This window comes from Petaurus breviceps, unplaced genomic scaffold, assembly GCF_028583685.1.
Source record: "Petaurus breviceps papuanus isolate PSGF00001 unplaced genomic scaffold, PetGlider_PUasm1.0 90919, whole genome shotgun sequence".
Lineage (NCBI taxonomy): Eukaryota > Metazoa > Chordata > Mammalia > Diprotodontia > Petauridae > Petaurus > Petaurus breviceps.
The window spans coordinates 21,063,583-21,089,793 of record NW_027187378.1 but is presented as its reverse complement, the minus strand read 5'-3'; the positions used below and the strand labels follow the sequence as shown (position 1 = coordinate 21,089,793).

General features: G+C 33.7%; 1 protein-coding gene across 1 annotated transcript in view; it reads left to right on the top strand.

Moving 5' to 3' along the window:
* The window catches only part of ZC3H6 (zinc finger CCCH-type containing 6), a 176,732-nt gene that overhangs the window by 137,445 nt on the left and 13,076 nt on the right, over positions 1-26,211 (top strand). The window contains exons 7-13 of the mRNA XM_069075962.1: positions 2,231-2,483; positions 3,550-3,683; positions 8,991-9,107; positions 9,531-9,644; positions 10,454-10,561; positions 16,281-16,534; positions 20,028-20,539. Of these exons, the coding sequence (XP_068932063.1) occupies positions 2,231-2,483; positions 3,550-3,683; positions 8,991-9,107; positions 9,531-9,644; positions 10,454-10,561; positions 16,281-16,534; positions 20,028-20,539 (1,492 nt within the window). The remainder of the gene's footprint in view (positions 1-2,230; positions 2,484-3,549; positions 3,684-8,990; positions 9,108-9,530; positions 9,645-10,453; positions 10,562-16,280; positions 16,535-20,027; positions 20,540-26,211) is intronic.

The following is a 26,211-nucleotide window of genomic DNA, read 5'->3' as shown; positions in this document are numbered from 1 at the left end:
ATGTACATAGAAGGTTGATTTTTTAAAATGTAAGTGTACTTTATATTTCAGCTTATTAGATTTCTCCCACCATTCTTGTAGTCTTTTAGCTCTCTACGCATTGGATGTATATACTGTCTATATTTTTATTCCAGTGATTAACAAAATTGCTGATTAGGATGGGACCCTGAAACTATCCACTAGAAACTTCTTTTGAAATTGGTACCAAATCTTTAATTAGGACTCCTTAGGTCCAGCCATTCAAAAAGTTTTGAATCTTCCTAACTAAACAGTTGTTGATGCTACAGTTTTCTAATTTTCTGTAAGAATAGCATTAAGGATTTTGTTGAATAGTTTGCTAAATTCTACGTAAAGAATCTGCAGCATTCCCTTACACTAGTAGAATAGGAAATGAAGTTAGTTTGGTGTGTCTATCTTGACTTTTTTCCTCCTTTTTTAACATACATGAAAAGATTTCTACTCTTTATATGCTATGCAGAAAACCTATGCCTGTAAATACCGTTTTAAAGCAAAGCCATGCATATGTGATGTGGTTATTGATACAGCTTTACTAGAAATGAAACATTGTCTTCAACCATGGTTGTAAATTTTTTAAATAAATTTTAATTTTTTAATGCATTTTGTTAAATTTAGTGCCATTCATGAATTTTTAGCATACTCTAAGGCAATATTTTTGTAATATCAAACCAAGATAATTAAGATGTAGAAGGTGGTCCCACATCTCTAATGTTCCTTTCCTTTCTTTTCTAAAATTTTGTGATTTTATAATTTTTTTTTCTGGAGGGGGGAATGCAGGACAATTGGGGTTAAGTGACTTGCCCATGGTCACACAGCTAGTAAGTGTTAAGTGTCTGAGGCTGAATTTGAACTCAGGTCCTCTGGACTTCAGGGCTGGTACTCTATTCACTGCACCACCTAGCCACCCCTCTCTAATTCTTTAACAGTGTCTGATACAAAGTAAATGCTTAATAAGTGCTTATTAGTTGCTTGATTAATTTTAAGATGAGCCATTGACAGTTCCTTCAAGCAATATTTATTTGAAATTGTTTCTCATCTTAATGAAAAATGAGATTGGAGATAGCTAGCTGGCACAGTGGATAGATTTCTGGAGCCCACAAGACCTGATTTCAGTTCCAGGCTCAGACACTTACTAGCTTTATAACCCAGGGCAAATCACTTAACCTTTGCCTCAGTTTCCTGAACTGTAAAATGGGGGTATTAATAGCACCTACCTCCCCAGATGTTTGTAAAGCACTCAGCACAGTACCTATTACATAGTAAGCATCCTATAAATGTTAGCTGTTATTATTATTATGTATTTCGTTGACTTTAGTCATTAAGACTTGATTCCATTAGTGTTAAACTTTGAAGCCTAACATATTAATTTCCCCCAAGCTGATAGACTAGCACTTAATTCAGAAATAATAAAATTAGCCCTGAATATTTTAAATAATCTTAAAGTATCAGTGGACCACCAGAAAGAACTGTTCATTCCTAGAAAGTTGTTATTTATTAACTTTTTCTGGTAGGCTCAAATGCATGTATTTTATTTTTGTAAATAAAATCGTTAATCCATATATAGAATATAATCTCTTTAAACATAACATTTGTGAATTTCTATAAATTATAAACTTGTCACATGTTTTATTCTTGTGCTACTCTGTTCTCATTTTGAAAATACTCATTGTATTATCTCATAGAAGGAATATGATCCTGTCGATTTTAAGTATCCCTGTGTACACCTTGCCAGTGATCACAGGTGAAAAATAGATGCTACAGTATGAGTAATCATATATTTTTATGGTCAGATACCAGCTGGCTGGGTTGTTGTTTTTTTTTACCTGTGGGATTTTTTTTGGTAAAGTGAGGGGGTTGGTACTTGATGATCTATAAGGTCTATTATAACTTTATAGGCTTTCTGAATAATAGTTATTTCATTTATTCTATTTCTGTCCCAAGCATCTAGCACAATACTGATACATAGTAGATGCTTAACTGTTGATGACTAATTGATTGACATGTATTCTCCTACATCATGACTTTGTAAGGAATACAATTTAGTAATTTGGAATTACTTTTGGGTAGTATGATTGATAAGCAAAAATAAGCAGGATTAGTTAGTACTTATCGCCTCTCCTCATCCTCATTGGAAAGGGGAAACAAATTATTAGAATGCGCTATATTTAACTGAAAATTAAAGCTGAAAATTGTTATTGTCCTTTTCATATAGCATGGACATTTATCGGGAAACTACATGATATCACAGAAAGGTCAACATAATAAAAAATCAAAAAGTAAAGATTATGACGAGTACAGTAACTACAGCGATGACAACTTTGATAACTACAATCCGGAAACAGAAGAAGATTTTGCTGATCAGCTTAAACAATACAGACAAGCTAAAGAAACCTCAAACCCTGCTTTAGGATCACCATTTCATAAGGAATCAGGGAAAAAACAAGGAATGAAAGGAGTTCAGCCAGGTAAGTATAAAATTAAAACCAAAATCTTTCAGAAGTACTTTTCTGTAACAGAATCAAGGAGGTGGGTCTTTGGATCTAATCCAAATATGGATTCCAAGAAGAGAGATATAATGAGACAGTAGTTTGGGTTTTTCTTTTCCAATTAGGAGATGGCCTAATATAGTTTTTTAATAGAGTTAGTTAAACTTAATGCTACTAGCCTGCCTTTTTTCTTACTATATATTAATAAATTAATCTATGCACATTATTTCTAAATAAGAGAATTATCTTTCTTTTTATGTGAATATATTCTTGTTAATTTATGGAGCATGAAGTGAGTATCTAATATGAGATTTTGGGCCATTAACCTTTGAATGATGATAAAAGCGTTTTGGTCTGAATCTGAATTTCATTGGTATAAAGAATTCATGGTGAGGAAAGTGCCAATATTTATGTAGCTTTACAACTATTCTGTAACTTTCAATCTTAAAGAGCAATCTGTAAGTAACAGTTAGCCTTAACTGATAAATCAAACTCACCTTTCCTCAATTTTATGAATTATTCCTCTTACTTTGTTTTGCTCTGTTCTCTCTTAGCTCTTCCTTCAAAGATCTGCTGCTGTTTAACATATCAAATGAATTTAAAGGTTAATTCCTGTAAACAACTTTTTTAAATTGGGGGAGAAAATGAGGAAAAACTGAATTTGCTACTTAAAATTTTTTACTATCCCTTTTTTTCATGTAAAAATAATATGATCCTGAAAAGTTCTGTGTCAATCAGACTCTTGTAAATACTATTATAAGTGAACTGCAAAACTTAGGGTTTCAGGAGAATATTATAGTTAATCTTATGTAAAGAAAATTATTTTGTATCATTAATCACCTCCCTCTAATGTAACTGTTCTGTAAATGTATTTTTGTTCATCAGCTTTTCTTGAAGCAAAATGCCGTTGTATTGTTCTTGTATATGCAGTAATATAAAAAAATGAAGAATGCACTATGAATCATAGATTATTTTGAAGATTCTGCTACTAAGAAATGTGTGTACTGTTTTTCTTTTGCACTTAAAACAGACAATTTTTTTTTAGTTGAGCAGAGGAGTAAAAGTTTTAGTGTTTGTCGTGGACGTGGTATGCCGAAGAAACTAAAGCGCAAAGAGCGTGGCAGAGGGAGAGGCAGTAAAGGACCTAATGCTTTTTCTGGAACAGATGGCTTTCAAGAGGTAATAAAAATATACATGTAAAAAAGAAGAGGTGCTGAGTTCTTTCCAAAAGCTCTTCTTAAGGCAAACACGTGTTAATATTTTAAGTCACACAGCAACATGAAAGACCATAAATGAAATAAAAAGGAAATTATATTTTATTTTAGTTTTGTTTTCATCAGGTAAAGTATTATAGTGGACTTCTAAATTGAAGGGGATATAACACTTCTAGCTAAGTATAATTGAGAAGGCAGTATGGCATGGTGGATGGAAGCCTGCCCTTGAAAACAAAAATACCTGGGTTCAAGTTCTGCCCCTGACATTTACTTGCTGTGGGAACCTGGCAAGTCATTGAATTTCTAAGTGCTCTAGGTAGCTTTGTAAGAATATAAATCTCAGAGGACCTGCTGGCTTGTATTGGTATAGGGAATTTCCTCACATAGGAGTTGCCTATACCAGTGAAGCCACAGGTCTAGTGTTTATCCCTATCCTATATTTGAAATCAAAACTAAAAAACCCTTTTACCTTGGTTTTTCTTCCCTTCTCAAATGGAATGATTGGGAAAGACATACTAAAGCCTCTGTCATAGAAGAACTTTTGGGATGGAATCTAAAAGAGAATGAGAAAGTATGGATCCTGTTAGCATCATAATGATAAACTTCAAGTACAAAAGTATAGAAACAAGCCCTCCCAGCAACCTCTTCATCATATTGTCCCTTAAATCACTTTTTTTCATTGAAATAGCCCAACCAACATTCAGTAGCACTGCCAACATTTAAAGTTACTATTTTAAACCAATGTTATAGCTGTAAGATGATAAAGGTTTATTTTTTTAATTATTCCTCAGATTGAGTATGAACAATTTCAGAATAATTTTTAACATTTTATGTTTTTCTCGAAATTTTTCTCTTCATATTATTTTAAAGTTATCCATTAAGAAATGTGTATTACTTTTGTAAGTTTGTTTCAGTTCCTTATAAATTCTGTATGTTAGAATTTTATCCACTATATTCACCATTTTGTTCATTTTATTTACTATATATTCACTATTTTCTCTCTTTTCTTTTTATTTTTTCAACATATTTTTATATTTTTGTTTTGAACAATGGCCAAGTGTACTAGGTAGAAGACTAAAGGTTTGCATTCATAAATTAACTATTCTGGTCACATGAAGGCATATGGGTTAAAACTACTTCTGACAGAATCTTTTAGTCACTGAAACAATGTCAAGAATGCTGGATTTGCAGATAAAAGGCTTGAATTTGAATTTGTTTTGCCATTTACTTCCTTCATGTCCTAGGTCTGGTTAGTTAAACTCTTGGTCTCAGTTTCTTCTTCTATAAAATGAAGAGTTTAAACTAAATGACTATTAAATTCCTTTCCAGCTCTAAATCTTTAGTCCTATAAATCACTGCAGGAGTAAAGAACTAAGACCTATATTTTGGTCTAAATATATAAGTAGCTTCATAGCACAAATATTAATTTGAAAATTCCCTATTCTTTGTACCCAGAGCCAGAAGACATTAATCTAGATCCTTTTGAATTTCTGGAGTAAAAAAAAATTTTTTTTTTAGTTAGAGGGAGTGATACATAGCATTAGTTTTGTTCTAAAAACCATTAGTATAAAAGTGTTTGGAAGGTTATTACTATTGGTTTTTTGTTGTTTTTGGCAATATGTGCCTTTGTCATGGTGCTGCCATCTCCTGGGGAATCAAGGAACTAAATACATCTTTAAAGCTAAAGCAAAATTTGATCAAAAGGCAAATATGTATTGAACCTTTACTGTCAACTATATCAACAACATTATTCATGTTTACATTCTTGTTACAAACTGAACCAGAAGATATAACAAAAACCAGGTAAATGGAAATGACTCCCCGCAAAGGCAAATAAAGAAGTTAGAAGAGTTAGTTGCCCAAAGTAATAAAAAACATGACTTTTTGGAATACTTGCTTATCCCATTGATCACTGCTTATGATGAGCATAAACAAGTATTAAGGTAATTTTAGGTAATTACAGTGATATGTACCAACATCCATTGTAGGAGATGAAATTAAGATGTTACATGTGGAATTTGACAAGCTCCTCCAAACCAAGTCTTTTTTATTAATACTTGATAACTTCAAGGCATAAGTGGGCACAAGGAATTACAATAGAAGCTTTGTTGGAAAATAACATTCTGGATCAAAGATTAATAGAGGTCAAAGGATTGTAACCTATCAAAAAGCTTTACATTTATATATCATGAATACTTTAACTGGACACTGGATATGTGGAATGACAGGTGACAGAATAACAAAAGAAATTTATCAGATATCAAGATAAGAAGCAGCTGGTTATAAATGTAACCATCATTTCAGAATATCATCATTAAAATTATCTTCTAGTTAGAGCAAACTCTAAAAAGTAAATGCCAAATTGGAAGAAAATTTAAACATGAGAAGGTAATGTATATAACAGCAGCTCCAATTCAACCTCTTTATACAAGTAACAGACTCTAAAAAATGGAGAGTTTAAAATGGAAAGACATTGTTTCTAATTATAATTTTCTGAAGTTTACCAGATGTGAAGCATGAAATAGTTGCTACAAGGAAGAAGCCAGAAAAAAAAAAAACAACAAAAAGTACTTCAGCCCACAAAAACATTTAATCTTTTTGCTCAGTAGAGATGTGGCAACCAAGGGCATATACCTCATCCCTCAACTCAGATGGTCACCAACAGTCTTTTAATTGTCACATCTAATGGTCACTTCTTAATCTTACTTGTCCTCCTCATTAGAATGTAAGCTCCTTGAGAGCAGGGACTATTTCATTTTTGTCTTTATATACCCAGTGCTTAGCACAGTGCCTAGCATGTGATAGACACTTGATAAATGCTTACTGAATGATTAAATAGTCTTATTTTCACAACTCCACAGGGATGAATAGAAGATTATAAGCAGTACTGCTTGTAAAAAAAAAGTTATTGAGAAAAAGAGCCCCAAAAGAACTTGATTTGAAATCCAACTAAGCTAAATTATCCTGAGATCATTTGTAGATGAAACCAGTAAGACAACAGATAGGCAATAGAAGATATCTGCCACTGTGTTTGTAGTAATTTAGTCTCACCAACAACAGTGAAACTACCATATTTGAATTCTACCACTTCATTACCTCATGTATGTACCATGTGAGGAAATAGCAATGGCATTTGAAAAGATAGACCAGACCAAGCACAATGACCAAGAAAATATTCATTCTAAAGGCAACAAAATTTTAAAGATACTTATGGATCAATTCTCAAGATAACTCAAAGAAAAGAAGATTCCAAAAGGGAAAAGATTATAAACCTTAAAAATGTCAACTTAGAAGACATCAGTAACTAATGATCTACATACCTGCTTTCTCATTTCTATAAAATGAGAGTGGTCTTTGCAACATTGAGTATCTCCTTGATGAAAACATAAGAAGGAAATGGGAGGTTTGAAAGGCAGTATTTTATAGCATAAAATCAGCTAACTGAGAAATGTAAAAAATAGATGTGCCAGTGTATTTTTGAGGTTGAAGATAACATTTGATGAGAAAATAAGGGCTTTCCATAGCAAGGTGTCTCTTGCATATACATCTGAACTGTGTAAGACTTCATGATGGACAGAACTTGGGAACTAACTTTGTTCAGTGATCATTTGAATATTTTATCAATCAGTAAACATTTAATAATTGCCTATTATGTACCAGACGCTGTGCAAAAGTATATTAACTATGTGTATATTCATATGTATATATATGTTTTTCCCATGTCATGAATGATGTACTATGTGGAGTACATAAAGTAATAACTCATTTATTAAAACATTAAGACTTCAAAAGTACTTTCCTTACAACAGTCCTAAAAGATATTTAGGTAAGTTGAGGAAACTCGAATTTTAATGATGTGAGGTGACTTACCCATGATAATGTAAATAACTAGTAAGTGTCGGAGCTAAGGCCATGTTCTCCAACTTCAGTTCCAACATTCTATATTACATGGTCTCTCTTTACAAAAAATTTTGCTCCTATTCACATACAGCATCCTGATAATTGCACTGATCCCCAGAATGCTACAAAACCTTCCCCAGTGAAATTCACAATAATGTAATTGGTCTAACTTTCCATATTGGAGAAATACATATTGCTTAGATTGATAGAAACAAACATTTTATCAAATATACATATGTGTGTGCATATATATTTATATAGATGTAATAAATGCTATGGTTGCATAATGAGCTGGGAGAAGGAATAAAAGTGATTCCATTTGGAAATGGTTTAGTTCCTTCAGTCTCAAGTTACTCAGTGCCTCATAAGTCCATCTCTTTAATAGCAGTATTCTTTGAGCAGTGCTGTATTACTGTAGGCTATGAAGCAATAGGATCTCAGAATTAAAATTTCTACAACCCAAGTAACTATAGAAATATAGATAAATAAGTATTATTTGACTTTGAAATATATTAATGATTATATGCTCAAGAAATAATAGCATTTATACAGCACTGTAAGGTTTTCAGAGTGCTTTACAAATATTCTCTCATTTGATTCTCACTACAACTCTTTGAGGCAGGTACTATTCTATCTTCATTTTACTAATGAGGAAACTAAATTAGAGGTTAGTAGGAGGTAGGAGCTATTATTTTGCTTATTTTATAGATGAGGAAACTGAAGCAGACAGGTTAAATCACTTGCTCAGGTTCCTACAGCTAATAAGTATCTGAGGCTGGATTGAACCCAAGTTTAGATGACTACATGTCCAGCATTCTATCTATTGTATCACCTAACTGCCTCTAGTAGTTTAAGAATCAAGTCAGTCAGTAAGCATTTATTAAGGTTTTACTATGTGCCAGGTATTATGTGAAGCACAAAGAAAGTGAGCCATGTCATATTTTTCTCAAAAGATAGTAAAAGAATAAGAAAGAAGAACTACAGTGGTTGAATGGATTCTTTACGGAGGATTCCAAAACAAAATAAAATGGAATAAGAAGGTATGGAGTGGTTTCAGAATATATTGGTGGAGAAAGTACCAATACTGATAAAATCACCAACCCATCAAATTATGAAAGTAGAATTCTTTATATTAACTCTGTTAAAAATAAGTTAATTACAAGAAATTTCTTTCTCCCTAATTCAGTAAGTGTAGAGTCAGAATTTCCTATGCTGCTTATTTTTGTTTCACAATTCATACTAAGTAAATAATTATTCTAAATACTGAACGCCTCCTGCTTTCTTGGACCATGTAGACACATTTTTTTTTTAAAGAAAAGTTCAGTAGTTCAACATATCATTTGTAGTTTTAAATGGAATTTTTTTATTATAGGATGGTAAACCTGTGAAAAAATGGGTGAATATGAGTCAAGAATTCATAAACCAGCATACAGTAGAACATAAAGGAAAACAGATTTGTAAATACTTTCTCGAGGGGAGATGTATTAAGGTAAATATTTCATTTAAAAGTACTTATATTTCTGTTTAAATTTCTACATAATTATTAAATTTTTAAAGTATCATTTTTTTTTGCCAGTCTGTACTCTTTCATTTTATTTTAAGAGATGTGCCCTATTAGGGAATTCTTAGTAAATACTATTTTATTGTTGCAGTAAAACTAATCTTTCACAATGCTAAACCTTATATGGAAATGCTATATGCTGATATTCATATATATAGTTTGCAGAAAATAGCAGTAAGACAGTTTATGAAATTTAGCTTTATGAATTGGCTGCCACCTATTCTTTTTGAGGTTTTAATCAACTTTTTGTACTATTAGTAACCGATTATTGGAGTATTATTGAGATTTTATTATAATGTCATAATTAAGGTACTCAATTTTCAAAATAGTTTTTCTTTCTCTTGCATACAGGGAGACCAGTGTAAATTTGATCATGATGCAGAGTTGGAGAAAAAAAAGGAAATCTGCAAATTTTATATACAGGGATATTGCACCAAAGGAGAGAATTGCATTTATATGCATAATATCCTTTACACAAAAAAGAAAACTAAAAAGTTAAGGATGGAGTGGTAAGAGGGAGGGGGAAACAGTCTTTTTAAAAAAAATAGTCATTGAATATAGCTTTTTTTTTTTGGAGGGCAGTTGGGGTTAAGTGACTTGCCCAAGGTCACACAGCTAGTAAGTGTTAAATGTCTGGGGTCAGATTTTAACTGAGGTCCTTCTGACTCCAGGGCCAGTGCTCTATTCATTGCGCAACCTAGCCACCCCAAGTTTTTTTTTAATTACTCAATGACTGGGAAAGTTACTTTGTGAAATACTATATCCATAAATATTGCATTTATATAAAATATAGTTATGAATCATGTTGTAGCCAACAAAAGCTTACAAAAATGTGGTTTTTAACACTTTATTTTAGAAATATATGAACATTCAAAATTTAAGTTAAATGTTTCATCTAGAAAAAAATGTATGTTTAGTCATCTTTTCTAAGAAATACTTAAACTGAGGAAGGTTTAAGATATAAGTTCAAATTCTGTTCTTACTATTTCATTATCTGTGTGACCTTGGCCAAATCAGTTGATTTATCATTCTCAGACTCCTTAAATATTAAACAATGAAATAATAATACCTTCCCTCCCAACCTGGTTGTTATAAGGATCAAATAAGAAAAAATTATGTAAATATTTAAGAATAATACCCAGATAGATATGTAGTATTATAATTTCATAAAAATCAGTGTATAGGAGTAACAACAAGTCTTCAGTCAGTGAAGTGGTCTTAAAATACTGGAGTAAGACTTCAACTTGATCTCTTCCTTAATACTATTTTTACATGAATTTCCTTGCAAATTTTATCACACGGGAGCAAAATGTTACCAAGGAGATAAGTGCAAATTTTCCCATGCTCCTCTCACTAAAGAAACAAAAGAACTTCTGGACAAAGTAAGTAGTATGTATATACTGTAATTCTTAGTACATTCCCTTAGCTTGATTTGACTGAAACCCTTACTTTTTAAGCTGCATTTTTTTTATAAAGAAAGTGATTTATCAGTCAAACAAGTACTTATTCTGTACAGAGAAATTGACAAATGTTGGCAACACAAGATTATAGTCTTAATTATGGGGAAAAATTTTTGCCTAAGATTGTAATATGTGTGTTTTATTTATCTAATTAAAATAGGTTTGCCTGACTATATTTTTTGCTTATCCAGTTCACATTATCTACTAATAATCTGACCCTTATTCCTGCAGAATATCTTTTTATTCTTCCTTGATTCACTCTCCATTATAAACCCAGCAGTATAAATTCTGGACTTTCTTCTTAAAACATTCCCACTAACCCTACTCCCCTCATCCCCAGAAGACTGCCTCCTTTTTTATTGAGCTTCTTCAAACTTTTCTATAGCTTCACCTTTCCTTTTCTTCAGTTTCTGAGGAAGAAGTAGCCCTCCTCCCTGCCAAGATCATCTTCTGTAACTTGGCCCTTAATCCTTTCCCTTCTCATCATCTTTGGGAGCTTTTTCTTCTTTTTCATCTTCAATCTCTCCTTATCTACTGACTCCTTCCTTATTTCCTAAAACATGCCCCAGTATTTCTCATCTTTAAACAGAGCTTTCATTTTACCCTACCATCCCCTCAAGACTATCATCTTAAATTTCTTTTCCCTTCCACTGCTTTATTATTTTATGATCTCTCAGTTGTCAAATCCAGTGGCTTTTTCTCAATTCTCATTCTCTTTACCTCTCTGCAGCCTCTGACACTGTCGATCACTCTCTCCTCTCTTGATATTCTTTTCACCTTAGGTTATCAGGACACCACTTTCTCCTGGTTCTTTTTCTGCCTATCTGATCCCTTCCTCTCAATCGCCTTTGCTGGATCCTCATTTAGCTCACACCATTTAACCATAGTTGTCCCACAAGCCTCAGTCCTGGGCCCTCTTCTTTTTTCCCTCTGTACAACTTTACTTGATGCTCTCATTAGCTTACATGTCTTTAATTACCTTCTCTATGGTGATGATTCCAAATCTACCTATTCTACCCCAACTTCTCTGCTGACTTCCAGTTCCATATTTCTAACTGTTTCTCAGACATCTCAAACTGGATGTTCAGTAGACATCTTAAACTGAACTTTTTCAAAACTGAAATCATTATCTTTCTCCCTAAACCCTCCCTCCCTCCTACCTTCTCTATTACTGTATTCTCTCAGGCTCGCAACCTAGATGTCATTCTGGATTCCTCATGGTCTCTTACCCCTGATATCCAAGCTGTTTTCAAACTCTGTCAAATATAAATCTATCAAGCATCTGTCAGATATGCCCCTATCTCTCCTCTGACTTTACCATCACTATAGTACACACCCTCATCATCTCATGCCTAGACTATTACAGTACCTGTTGGTGGTCTGCCTTCAAGTCTCTCACCACTCCAGTTCAACCCTCCTATTCAGCCACCAAAGTGATTTTCCTAAAAACACAGGTCTGACCATGTCACCCCTCTCCTCAGTAAATTCCAATGGCTTCATATTGTCTCCAGGATCAAGTACAAAGTCCTCTGCTTGGCATTCAAAGCCCTTTGTAACCTGGCCCCATCCTACCTTTCCAGTCTTTTTATACCTTACTCCTTACCATGTACTCTTCGATCCAGTGATTGACCTCCTGGCTATTCTGTTGACAAGATAATTCATCTCTTACCTCTGAGTATTTTCTCTGCTTGTCTCCCATGCCTAAAATGCCCTCCCTGCTCATCTCTGCCTACTGCCTTCCCTGAGTTCCTTAAAGTTCCAGATAAAATCCTATCTTTTCCGAACCCCTCTTCATTCTAGTGCTTTCCCTCTGTTAATAATTTCTTATTTATCCTATATATATAGTTTTCTTTGTATATATTTCTTTGCTTGTTGACTCCCCCATTGGATTGTGAGCTCCCCCATTGGATTGCAGGCAGAGACTAACTTTTGCCTCATTTTGTATCCCCAGTGCTTAGCAAAGTAACTGCCAAATAGTAGGTGCTTAAATAAAAGTTTATTGATTGATTGATATTCATGGGAAAAGACTATACATATTGCTTCCACATTCTCACCATCCACTCAATTCTCAACCTTTTGTAATCTGGCTTCAGATTCCACTGCTTTATTAAAATTCCTCCCTCAGAAGTTATCAGTGGCCTTTTAACCACTAGATATAATGGACTTTTCTAGTCTTCATTCCCCTGACCTCTGCTAATTTTGGACAGCTAAGTATCACTTTTTCTAAAATCCTTTTTCCTCCCTGACTTCCATAACACTGATCCCTTCCTACCTCTCTGACCTTTCCTTCCTTTTCATTCTCCTTTTTTCAGTCATCCATTATCCATCTCTAACTGTCCCCAAACATTCCCCCCAAAATATCCTGCATTCCTTTCCCTCTATATGACTTCTTGCTTAATGATCTACCCACTCTCATGGGTTATCATATCTATACAAATGATTTCCAGATTTCTATTTCCAACTCTGATATCTTTACTGAATTCCAAACCTTTATCACAGGACATTTCTCTTGGATTTCCCTTTGACATATCAAATTCAACATTTCTGAAACAGAACTTATCTTCCTTCCCATAAATCTACTCCACCTTCCAATTATTTCTTTTGAAGATCAACATTCTACTGGTATCTGGTTTCATTCTGATGGAGTCATCCTAGATTTTTCCCTCTTCCTCAACTCCTCATATTTAGTCACTTCTCATATCCCATTTATTTTACTACCACAACTCTCACATCAGTTAATTTATTGTAATTCAACCCTCATTATTTGGCACAGATATCTCCTTCTCTTCATTCACATGACTAAAATCCTTGTTTAGGCCCTTATCACATCATGCCCTATCACATTATGACTCTTTTAAAGCCTCCTAATTGGTCTCTCTGATTTCAGTCTCTAATTTGTCATCCACAAAGTTTCCAGAATAATTTTTCTAAGGCACAGGTTTGACCATATCATCAACCCCTGTTCAAAAAATCTCCAGTAACTTCTGACTGCCTTTAGGATAAAATAACAAATTCTTCATCCTAGATTTTAAGGCTCTCTGTAATCTGACTCCTGCCTCCCTTTCCATTCTTATTTTATATCACTTTCCTTCATGTATATTTTAACCAAACTAAACTACCATTTCTCTGGATTTGACATTCTCTTTTCTCCCTTCGTACTTTAGCATATCCCTGAAATGTACTCCTTCCTTATCTGTTTTTCAGAAACATTAAATCCCTTTAATAATTTAAGCTAATTAAGTACAGTTTAGATGTCACTTCTCCATGAAATATTTTCTCATTCCTTAATTGTGTTATTTCATTTATTAAATAATTTTGTATTTATTTATCTGTGTACATGTCGTTTTCCATCAGTAGAATGTAAGCTCCATAAGGTCAAGGACTCTCTTTTTTTGTCATTATTTTCCCAGAATGCACAGAATAGGTATTTAATGAATATTTGTTCAGTTGAATTGAATTTGGTCCAAATTGAAATAAGTTTATTGTGCTTTTGTTGATAGTTTGACAAAATGCTAAATTGTTTTAAGAAAAATTTTATAAATTAAAAATTGTTTCCCTTCTCCAGGAAAATTCTTTAAGAGAGGAGGAAACTATTGGAAATTTCCAGTTCTTCACTGAATTTCATAATTTTGAACAGATTGTAAATCTTGAGCTATGATGTATCATTATAGTCATCAACCCTCTGGTGCTTTAAAATTAATTATTAATTCTGGATACACGATTTCAAGAATTACCATCATTATTACTGATTTTCTGACAGTGAACCTTAATTTCTTATCTGTAAAATGAAAGTAATAAAATATCCACTACTGTTTCATTGGTTAAGCAGACACATTTATATATAAGTGTGCATTATTACCATCATCATGGCTCAGAGTTCCATTGGATTATGCATGTATTAGGCAGTTAATAAAAAAGACCTGACATTTTTAGGTAATTCGATATTAGAGGTCTAAGTAATATCATACTTCTGGTATTTGAAAGCAAATTGAAATAGAAAGGAATGATTCAGTAAATATTTGATGTATCAGTTCTGTCAATATGTGTTAAGTTCCTACTATGAACAAGATATTGTACTAGGTACTGGGATATATTGATAGATATGGCATAAGCCCTGTTCTCAAACGGCCAGGTGGCACAGTGAGTAAGAGCACCGGCCCCAGAGTCGGGATGACCTGGGATTGAATCCGGGCTCTGATACTTAGCACCACACCCAGAAATAACTGGCCATGCAACCTTGAGCAAGTTACTTAACCCCAATTGCTTAAAAAAAAAAAAAAGGTAAGGGGAGAGAGTATAATACAAAGCCATGGAGATAGGAGAGGGAAGAATAAAAATGGGGGAGGGCAGAGTAATCCTAGTTGGTTGGCATGTAAAAGCTATAAAGATTGGTTGTATGAGATAAGATAATTGAACTGGATTGTGAAGGGCATTTAGATTCTGACATCAGGAGTTTATACTTTATAAATTAGATAGTAGGGAGCCATTGAAAGTTTTTAATAGAGATGCATCAAAATTAGTCAGACAGCAATGTGGAAGATGGATTGTAGAAAGGATAAAATGGAGGCAGAAAGACTAGTTAAGAGTCTGTTGCAATACTACAAGAAAGAAAAAGTAAGCACCCAAACAAGGGTGGTTATTGTGGGAGTAGAAATGAAAGGCCAGATACAAGAGAAATTGAGGAAGTAGGATTGCTAAGCCTTGGCAACTGTTTCGATGTGTGGGATGAGGGAGAGAAGAAAGATCCAAAGACAATTCTAAAATTTTGCGATTGGGGAAGTGAAGGCATCATTGCTAGAAATAGAAAAACTAGAGGTAGGATCATGTTTAGGGAGGAAAATAATTAGTTCTGTTTTGGACATACCGTTTTAATTGTAAATGGGACATAGAGATAGAAGTTTACAGCAGGCAGTTAAAAATATGATTTTGGCTCTCTAGGGAGAATTTAAGAAGTCAAAATATAGATTTAGGAGTCATCTACATGAAGGTAATTATTAAATCCATGGGAGATAATAATAGAGAGAAAAGAAGACCAAAGACAGTAAATACCTTAAGGAAAATACGTTTTAATGGATTTTCATGAGAGGAAGGTGAGAATCCAGCAAAAGAGGCAAAAAGTGTTGGTTAAAAATGGAAATTAACCATGAGAGTACAATACCAAGGAAGCCAAAAGAAGGAAAGGCTTTCAAGGTAATGGCATGATCCACAGAATTATATGATGCTGAGTTCAAAAAAGTTAACAGATAAAAAGATGATAGGGAATTTGGTGACCATGAGAAAATTCACTAGAGTAGTAAAGATTGAGAGCAGATTACAAGGGATCGAGTCAGTGGTAGAGACAGCAAGTACTCTTCTTTACAGGAATCTGATAGAAAAGAGATGATAGCTTAAGGGAAGACAGTGAGAAATTAAGGAAAAGTTTTTTTGTTTTTGTTTAAGATAATGGAGCTATCTGAACATATTTGTGGACTGAAGGGAAGGACTCAGGAGAGAGGGAGTGGAGCAATATAAGATGATAATATATTTAGTATGAATAATAGAGCATTAGGAATTGTTCAGAGGTCAAATAATACCCTCATCAGGAATTTGTTTTCATGATAGGTTTAGTTGCACAAAAATAATGATGCAGTTTTTCTTTTAGGTCTTGAATACTGAAGAAGAACCACAAAATGAAGATGAAAGAGAGTTAGAAGAACTTAGAAGGCGTGGCATTGCTCCTCTTCCTAAACCACCTCCAGGAGTTGGCCTTTTGCCAACCCCACCAGAACATTTTTCATTTTCAGAATCAGAAGATAATTTTCAAGGAGATCTTTCTGACGAATTTAAGAAAATTCCATCTCTCTTTGAAATAGTTGTAAAGCCTACTGTGGATTTAGCACACAAAATTGGGAAGAAGTAAGTCAATTCCAAACCTAGCACAATACAAGGCTTTCAAACAAAGATCTGATTCTCTTGTAAAATGAAACCACCTTCTCTGCTCTCCACATGATCCTTATATCTAATAGTTCACTAATTGAACAGATGTTAAGTTCTTAGTTTTATTTTTTCATTTTAATTAATAATCTTGTCCTTTCAATTTCAGCCTTGGTTTTGTTTTTTCTATTTCTCCCTATACTGTTTCTCCCATGATTTTTATGCAGAAGTGCTAGCTTGGAAGATGTCAGGCATTCTAATATGGAGATAAAAACTTTTTCATGAAATTACAAACATGTCTTTCAAATGTCTGGCAATATGATAATATGGCTGATACCATCTTTTATTTTTCCTCCAACCTTCCTTATTTAAAGACATCATCTAATAGTCTAGCAACTTGCCAAAATCTAAATTGTTTCTGGTGCCATCATTTACACTTCTCTGGTACAGTACCAGTAAAGTGTTTGTGGCTGCTCTTAGAAGTTACACTACTAAAGAATGATGCTGAAACTTCCCTCCAAGAATTACAGTTTTTTAACTACTGCTTCAGAGCACTGGACTTGGGAGTCAAAGGATTTAGATTCATATTTCAGTTCTGCCAGCTACTTGTTGTATGAACTTAAGTCAGCTAATCTCTCTGAGTTGCAGTTTCTTCATTTGTAAAATATCAATAATGATATTTTGACTACCTACCTACTGATGTTATAGGATTTAGAACTGAAAGAGATCTTAAAGATCATCAGAGTCTAACATCCTGATTTTACAAATGAGATCTCTGGGACCCAGAAAGGTTATGACTTTGCCAAGGACGCACAGGTAGTAAGTAGGACCAATATTTGAACCCAAGTCCTCAGATACTTACAAAATTATAAGGAAAGTGCTTTATAAATTGCCTTATTGTGAATAATTTTATTATTATCATCTAACAAGCAATGTTCTTCCAGGGTATTCTCAAGATATTTCTAAGCTTCAGTAGCTACAAAATAGCCATTGAGGCTAATGCTTAAATTTCTGTGTGTGGCAAGAAGTCTTTACTCAACTGTTATCAGGATTAGGGAGAGGGTCAACCATTGGCTTTCCCAAATTTCCTGTATTAGTCTATATGATATTTTTAAAAGATCATAGATGACTCCCTTCTCCTTTTAGAACTGTTTTTGTAAGTTAAACATTTTTAAAAGGGAATAAAGGAATCAGCTGCTAGCTACCTTTGATCTTATGTGCCCTAATAATTGACTCTGTGGCATTCAGGAATTACTAAATGCTCCCATTTTCCTCTTCTCCAGACTGCTTCTGAAGAAATAGAGGGAAGATTAAGCAGCAGTGGATCCCAAAGTACCATAACATTGCTGTTCTTTTGGACCAAAACATGTGACTACTTAAACTGATAGATAGCAATTATTATAACTGAACATATCAAAGATACTTATAACTACTATGTAAAGCTTGCCCCATATACTTTAATTTTAATATGAACTTACTGTTAGTCCATCCAAATGAATTCAAGCAGTGCTAGAAAAATAGGTTGGATGTTTGGTAATGTGAACAGCCAGTGAAATTCCCCACTTCTTTATTTATTCAGTGACCCAAATGATAGATAGGAAATAATAAGCTGATGAATAATTATAGAGCTATTTGTTATCGGAAGGAGATAACCCCTAAAAGACTTAAAAAAGAAAATGTGGGTAAAATTATGCATTAATTAAAAAGTGAACAAGTATATTAGGACAGGACTAATTCTAATGTGTATTTCCCTTTAAGTATATATGATTCTTACAGACTAAAAGAAAAAGAAAACTCCCAAAAGTTATTGGGGATGACATCCAGTTATCATTACAGTGCTCATAAAAGTCACTCAGAAGAGGCTTTAAGTCTTACAGAACATTTTATATGTATTTCATTTAATCCTCCTAACATTGCTGTGCCCACCTTACTGAGAATTGAAGCTGAAAGAAGTTAAAATATTTGCCAAAAATCACATACCTAGTAGTTAAGCAAGACTTAATTAAGCTATTACTCCAAAACCAGTGCTTTTGCTGCAACACCAAAGTGCCTTCCCCAAAGGATCATGAATTATTTAAACTTTATATCTTTCTATCACTTACCAAAGTGGGTGCTAATAAATTTTAAATCGAATTGAAGGGAATTGCGAGTCTTATACATTATTAAAATATATCTCTAACATTTCCACTTTTGAAACTTTATTGCTGAAGGTTGGATAGTGTACTTATTAATTAGCATGAGTAATGTTTGACTAAAAGGAATTTCCAAATGTTAAATATCCTGAAGTATATTAAAGAAAATATAGAACCAACTTGAAATGTCCTCAGTTTTGGCACTTATTTTGAGACATTTAATCTTGGTGAAGAAGCAATGAAACTAAGAGAATAATTTTAGTTCTTTTATCGTAATTGTGATTACATTTTTAGAATAATTCTCTATGTATTAAGTTTGTATGATGGTATGTTTCTACTGGACGTCAGTGAAAATGACCTCTGTATCACCACTGATAGATTTTTTTGTAGGGAGAGAATAATAATAATGAGGAGGACTAAAAAAAAGTTACATTGTATTATAATGGATATAATAATACTAGATTTGTAATTAGGAAAATGGCAGTTAAATGACAGTGTTGATAGTCATGTGACCATAGGTAAGTCACATAACCTCTCAAAGTCCGTTTTCTCCTCTGTAAAAATGAGAATAATACCTTCTAAGTATATTTCATGGAGTTATAAAGCTTAAATAGAAAAATATATGTAAGGCAATTTGTAGACTTTCCAGTGTTATATGTGTAGTTATAGTAAGCATCATAGTTCCTTTCTTCAGAGTATATTTATCACATATGGGTAAATAAGGAAAAGATTTTTTTTTTCATTTAAAAGCATAAGAGACAAAATTGATGCTAAGTTAGCAATGAGAATTTGTTTCAGACTCCTTTGTCCACTGGGGCAATTATTAAAAAATAAGTGCTATAATTTCTATCTTATGATATGTACTGTGATATACACTGATGGTATATTATAATATAAACCAAGAAAAATGACTTTTGAAAATGTCTAGAATTTTTGCATGTCTATTCTATAGCATAGCACTTAAGATTATAATCAAATTTTGGAATAGCATCAGTAATCAAGGAAGAGCCAGATCAAGAAGAATTTCCAAGGAAGTAACAGGTTGTCATTAAGAACTGAGGAAGAAGTAGAAATAAGAAAAGCAACACCAAAAAGTCATGTAAATGTTAAGGAAAATTAATACTTTAAAAAAACCATATAGGTAATATTTATTGTTTGTATTTTTGGTAACAAGTGCTTTTGTCTTTACATTATGGTCATTTCTCAACCTCTCTCCAGATTTAACCCTTTCTTGTGACAAGAAAATTATAGTTAATCATATTTGTATATTCATTTATGAATTTATACTTTTTTCTCAAGATTTAAGTTAAGAAAAAAATTAAAATATTTTTTTCTTTTTACAGGCCACCAGCATTTTATAACAGTGCCTCACCACCAGGACCACAGTATCAGGGAAACAGTCCACATCCTCAGAATATGTACAATTCAGGGTCAAGCCCAGGTCCTGGTCCTAACATGTCTCAGGGACACAATGGTCCTGCAATGCACCCAGGTTCCCCTGGACACCACCAATGTACAGGTCCTCCTGGCCCACCAATGCCACATAGCCCACCATTGCAACCTGGTCCACCTGGATTTTTAGGGCCTCATAATCAAGCTGGAGGATCCATTCAACCAGGCCCACCTTTAACACCACCTGGTATAAGTGGTTCCTATAACTCTATGGGAGTCCAGGGACATATGATGAACATTGCTATGGAAAATCACTGTTCTTCAGGTCCATCTTACCAGCAAGGTCCAAGTGAAATGCAGCTCAATGCCAACTACGAGTCCCTACAAAACCCAGCTGAATTCTATGATAATTACTATTCACATCAAGCTGTACATAATTTTCAGACAGCTAATAACTCTGGTGGTAAGTTTATCTTTGAAATTCTATGTTTAGTTCCTTGTTTATCATTTCAAGATAATTTTTCAAGTGTAGTATTTATTGAAAAATAAATAAGTTGTGCTCTTAGGGAACAATTTTCTATGGAAATACATGTATTTTCGCAAAGTCAGTTATATGGTTTAGTGGCAGTGTGGCAGAGTGCTGTTGCATTGGGGGCAGAGGAGAATCAAGATCTTCATTGCTTACTTTCAGCAGTGACTTAGCTATAAAAATAGGAGGTCATGTCAACCAAGTAGTTAGCAAAATTGTAGAACAGTACAAACATGGCACATCTTACTTCTTCCACATATTTTGTACAGTTGCACCAGAAAAAGAAAAATTATTTTAAATATATTTGTGCAGCTTGTAAATACTTGAGAATTATGCGTGGTAATAAACTGTCACCTTCTTGGTGTGTGCAGAAGAATTATATACTTAAGAGTTTCTAAATAACTGGCTAATATTTCTTGGGAAATAAATTACGTTGAAAATTATTTTTAATAGTAAAAACTTGTCATTAAATGAAGACATCACAGTCAAAACATAATTTGATGTTTTTATCTCAAAAATTGGCAAAAATTAATGTTTTATTATTTAATTATAATTATTATAATTAAATGATTATTGAATGGGAAATAATTTTTCTTACATGGGTTAATTAATTATATAACAAAATGTATTTTAATAACTTTATAGAATTATAGATCTAGGATGAGAAGAAACTTTTGAGATTATTTAGTTCAGTCCTCTTATTTTATAGTTGAGGAGACTGAAGTACAGAGAGATATAAGTGACTTGCCTGAGTTCACAAAAGTAATTAACAGCAGAGTTGGGATTTGCACCTAAGTCCTCATATTCCAGATATAATGCTTTTTCCATTATGCTATCTTTCTATTAAAATGTTTTTTGCTTCGTTTGGTTGTATATATCAGCCATTCTTGTTTGGGCTAAATATTGTTAGAATTTAAGTGTTGATTGAGATAAAATACATGAAATATCAAATATATCATTTAACACTTGATTAGTTTAATGCTAAGGTAGACAGGGAAAAATACATCATAAAATATTATTCAGATTTTTTTAAATGAAAAGACCAAAGTTCATAGCCTGCTCAGAAGTCTCATACCTATATCATGAAGTTTGTCTTCAAGATGAGAGTCAGCAGGTGTTATGTATGTTGAGCATTATGTAGCATCAATAAAACAGTAAAATCTACCATGTCTTATAAGTGACAGAAAAAAATTGGTTCCTATCTACAAAGAGTTATTTAAGAATCAATTATATATGTTATCAGACCACATATAATTGTTACGTTATCATTAGAGCAAAAGTAAAAATCAATGCCAGATTTGAAGAAAGACTAAAAAATGAAGACAGTGCAAACTGATCTCCTGACACAAAGCATTGATGCTGAAAAATGGAAAATGGAAAAAGGTAGAGATAATTAGTCAGTATTTATTAAGCATCTGCTGTGTGCCAGGCACTGTGCTAAGTGCCAGGATACAAATAAAGCTAAAAACAAACAAACAAAACAGTCCCAGCTCTCAAAGAAAATTCACAGTTTAATGAAGGAGACATCATGTAAACAAAATATATAGAATATAAAGATAGAGATAGATACACATACATACATTTAGGTCTGAACATGTAAATTTGAGAATCATCTGCATAGAGATTATGATTATAATCAAACTATGGGAGTTGATGAGGTCACCAAGTGAAAAAGACCCAGGACAGAGCCCTTTGGAACACCCACAATTAATGGACGTGACCTAGATGAAGATTCAGCTGTGGAGACTGAGAAGACTTGATCAGACAGGAACCAGGAGAGACCAGTGTCATGAAAACCTAAAGAGAAGAGAGTATCAAGGAGAAGAGGGTGATAGTGTCAAAGGGGGATTGAGGCCATTGTCAAGAAGAATGGGAATTGAGAAAAGAACATTAGATTTTGGAATTAAGAGATCATTATTAACTTGGAGAGAGATGTTTAAATTCATTGATGAGTTTGCAAGTCAGACTGCAAAGACAGTCACCATTTTCTGTAGAATTTTAACTTATGTAGAATAGTCACCATAATGAGGGAACCAAATTAGCCTAGAAGCCACCATAGCCAACCAACACTTTATCTCCTTGCCATGGGGGAAGATATGTCAGGTAGGAGGCAATAGCAAATTAAAGGCCAAATTAGAGTATGAGCATTATCTGGTTTGTAGTTAATGATGAATTTATGAAGATAGGTCATTACAAAAATGCTGGCAAATCTGTGCAGTTTTCTGACATTTACTATTCTTTTGTCACTTTCCTCTATAGATAGAGTTGGGCTCACATAACTTTATTGGGTCTCACATCAAACTTTCTACACATTTGTTTTCACTTCTAGTGCTTTTTTGTGTTTTTTTTTTAATAAGATAATGCTCTTACTCTTTTTTCATTCAGTATTTTGTGTAAAAAAAATACAAAATCCCAGAATCTCAGAATTTCTAGTTTGGAAGATAATTTGTAGCCATCAAGCCCAGTACAAACCTGAAAAAGAATTCTCTCTACAGTATACCTTATAATAAGTGCTTATTCTGCTTTTATTTGAAGACTTCAAGTGAAGAGTAACCTACTACTTCCCACGGCAGTCAGTTGTACTTTTTGATAGTGCTAAATGTTAGAAAGTTTTTGGAGTTTTTTAACATCATACCTGAATTTTACCTGATATATTTTTACCCATTGCTTATAATTCTGCCCTCCATAGCCAAGAACAGATCTAATCCATCTTCAGTTGAAAGCCTTTCAGTATTTTAATAGCAATCGTGTAACTCCTGGGACTTTTTTCTTCAGGTTAAACACCCCCAGTTTCCTGCAGCTGATACACACATAGCATGAAGATCACCATTCTGTATGCTGTCTTCCTTTACTTTTGACTCCTAACAATTTATCAGTGATCGTCCTAAAATGTTTCATCCAAGGCCCCAGATATGGTCTGGCCAAAAAGAGTACAATGGGACTTTTTTACTTGGTTGGGAAATTGGGGTATTAAGACCTGTGTCATCATTATGGGAAAGTCTCATCCACAGATAGAGATGAGCTGCCTGTTTGCCACTTAGAATAAAGTGACTTGTTCTTGGTTACTTCAGTACTATATGTTAAATGCAAGACTTCAACCCTATTTTTCTTGATACCATAGCTTTCTTTTTAGATTGTAAGCACCTTGAATATAAGGAATGTCTTTTACCTCTTTTCGTATCCCCAGAGCTTAGCATAGTGCCTGGAACATAGTACATCCTTAATCACTATTTATTGATTGAGATGTTTCACAGAAGGACTTTTACCTCCTTATACATGGAAGATATGATTCTCTTAGTATGACTTAAAATTGTATTAACTTTTTTGGTTCCTGAACATGTTGAGCTAAATGTTAGTCCATTAAAATACCTGTCTCTTTTTTTTTTTTTGAAAAGGTCTCTTTAGCCATGCCTCTTCCATCTCGTATTTAGTGAAGGTGATATTTTAACCCATCTAAAACTTTATATTTATCTCAATTAAATTTCATCCTTTTTCATTTCAGTCCACTGTTCTAGTCTGTAGAGGTACTTTTGAATTCTGAGTCTATAATCCATTATTACCTGTCCCTCTCAACTTTGTATAATCTGCAAATTTAATAAGTGCATTGTCTATGCTGCTATCCAGGTCATTGGTTTAAAAAAAAAAGATTACATAGACTTGATTAGCCAAAAAAAGAATTTGACTGTCGGGCAACATGTTTTCTTAAAATCTTCTCAACAAGGGGTCTACAACGCTTGTATTAAGATTATATAACCACAAAAATAATTGTTCGGTGATCTACTTGTTATTAAACATCAAACAAGGTAGAAAATATGAAGACATAATGTCACCAAAGGTCTGAGCCATTGTCATGAAAAATTTCCTCCAAATGCTCTTGTTTGCAAATGACTTTTATTAATTGCATTAAGTTCAAGAACACACTTTCCCAGTAATATTCATGACTTTGTTCAGTGAATAGCTAAAGTACCACTGTTCAAAAAGGTTAAACTTCATTGCCTGTATAAGAAAAACAAATGTATGTTATCCAAACCATGGGCCTCTTGTCTGATAATCAGAAAACATCTAGGATAGGCACTGCAGATAGACTGAACCGACCACAAATAAATGAGAGGAAGAAAATAGACTGAATTTTATTTAGGAATTTGTGTAATGCTTTTAATAGTGCTGCCAAGCTTTTCCCAGACACAAAATCCATCTTTCTAACACAGGTTTTCTAGTGAATTTGTAATATCACCGTATCCAAAGTATGAAAATTATGGATAATGCAAAACGCAGTAGAGAGATGCATGATTTGTCTAAGTAGGCTGTGGAATATTTCCATTAAGACCTATGCACAAGACATGGCATTAGAACCATTTGGGAAATGTGTTATTAGAAAATGATCATGGAATCTTGGATTTATAGGTATGAGACCTTAGAGATCAGAGAAGGTAAGTAACTTGCCCAAGATCACAATTAGTCAAATCAACATTTTTTAAGTACCTATTGTGTGCCAGGCACTCTGCTAAACTCTAGGGATACAAAAAGAGGCAAAAGACAGTCCCTGCCCTCAAAGAGCTCATAATCTAAAGAGGGAGACAACATTCAGATAAATAAAAACAAAGCAAACTATATGCAGAATAAATGGGAAATAATAGAGGGAAGGCACCAGAAATAAGAGAGATTAAGGAAGGTTCTAGTAAAAGATGGGATTTTTGTTGAGACTTAAAGAAAGCCAGAGAGGTCAGTGGATAGAGATGAGAAGGAAGAACATTCCAGACATGAAGAACAGCCAGAAAAAATTGCCCAGAGACTAGAGATGGAGTGTCTTCTTGGTGGAACAGCCAGGGGTCTAGTGTCACTGAATCAAAGAATAAAGACTGGGGAGTAAAATACAAGAAGTCTGTAAAGGTAGGAGGGGGCTATGCTATAAAGGGCTTTGAATGTCATACAGAGAACTTTGTATTTGATTCTGGAGATAATAAGGAACTACTAGAGTTTTTTGAGTTGTGGATTTACATGTTCAGACTTGCACCTTAGGACATTTACTTTGATGACTGAATGGAGGATAGACTGGAATGAGGCAGGCAATACCCACCAGCAGAGTATCTCAGTAATCACAGTGTTAGGTGATAAGGGCCTTCACTAGAGTGACGGTGGTGTCAGAGGAGAGATTCACATTCACATTCAAGATGATACAAATGTGAAATCAAAAGGCCTTGGCAACAAATTGAATATGGGGGAGTGAGGGAGTGAGGAGACCAGAATGAGTCCTAAGTTGCAAACCTACAGGACTGGGACACAGTAGTGTCTGAGTCAGAATTTGAACACAGGACTTCTTGACTCTCAGTCCAGCACTCTGTTCACTAGTTAGAATGCTCATATTGCAAGGGATTATAGATAAAGTTCGATTATGGAACCAACAAAATGTAAAATAACCTAGAACAAGGCTTACAACGTAATAGGTAGAACCTTTGTGGAGAACTGGAATAAGAATTGCCCAGAATGAGAAGTCTTGGATGGTTTTTGGTCAGTAGTAATAGCAGAACAAGTAATCAAGTTGATGAGATCACTGATCTACTGAAGAATGGCAATATATGCTGTATTTTGATTTGATCTGGTAACTT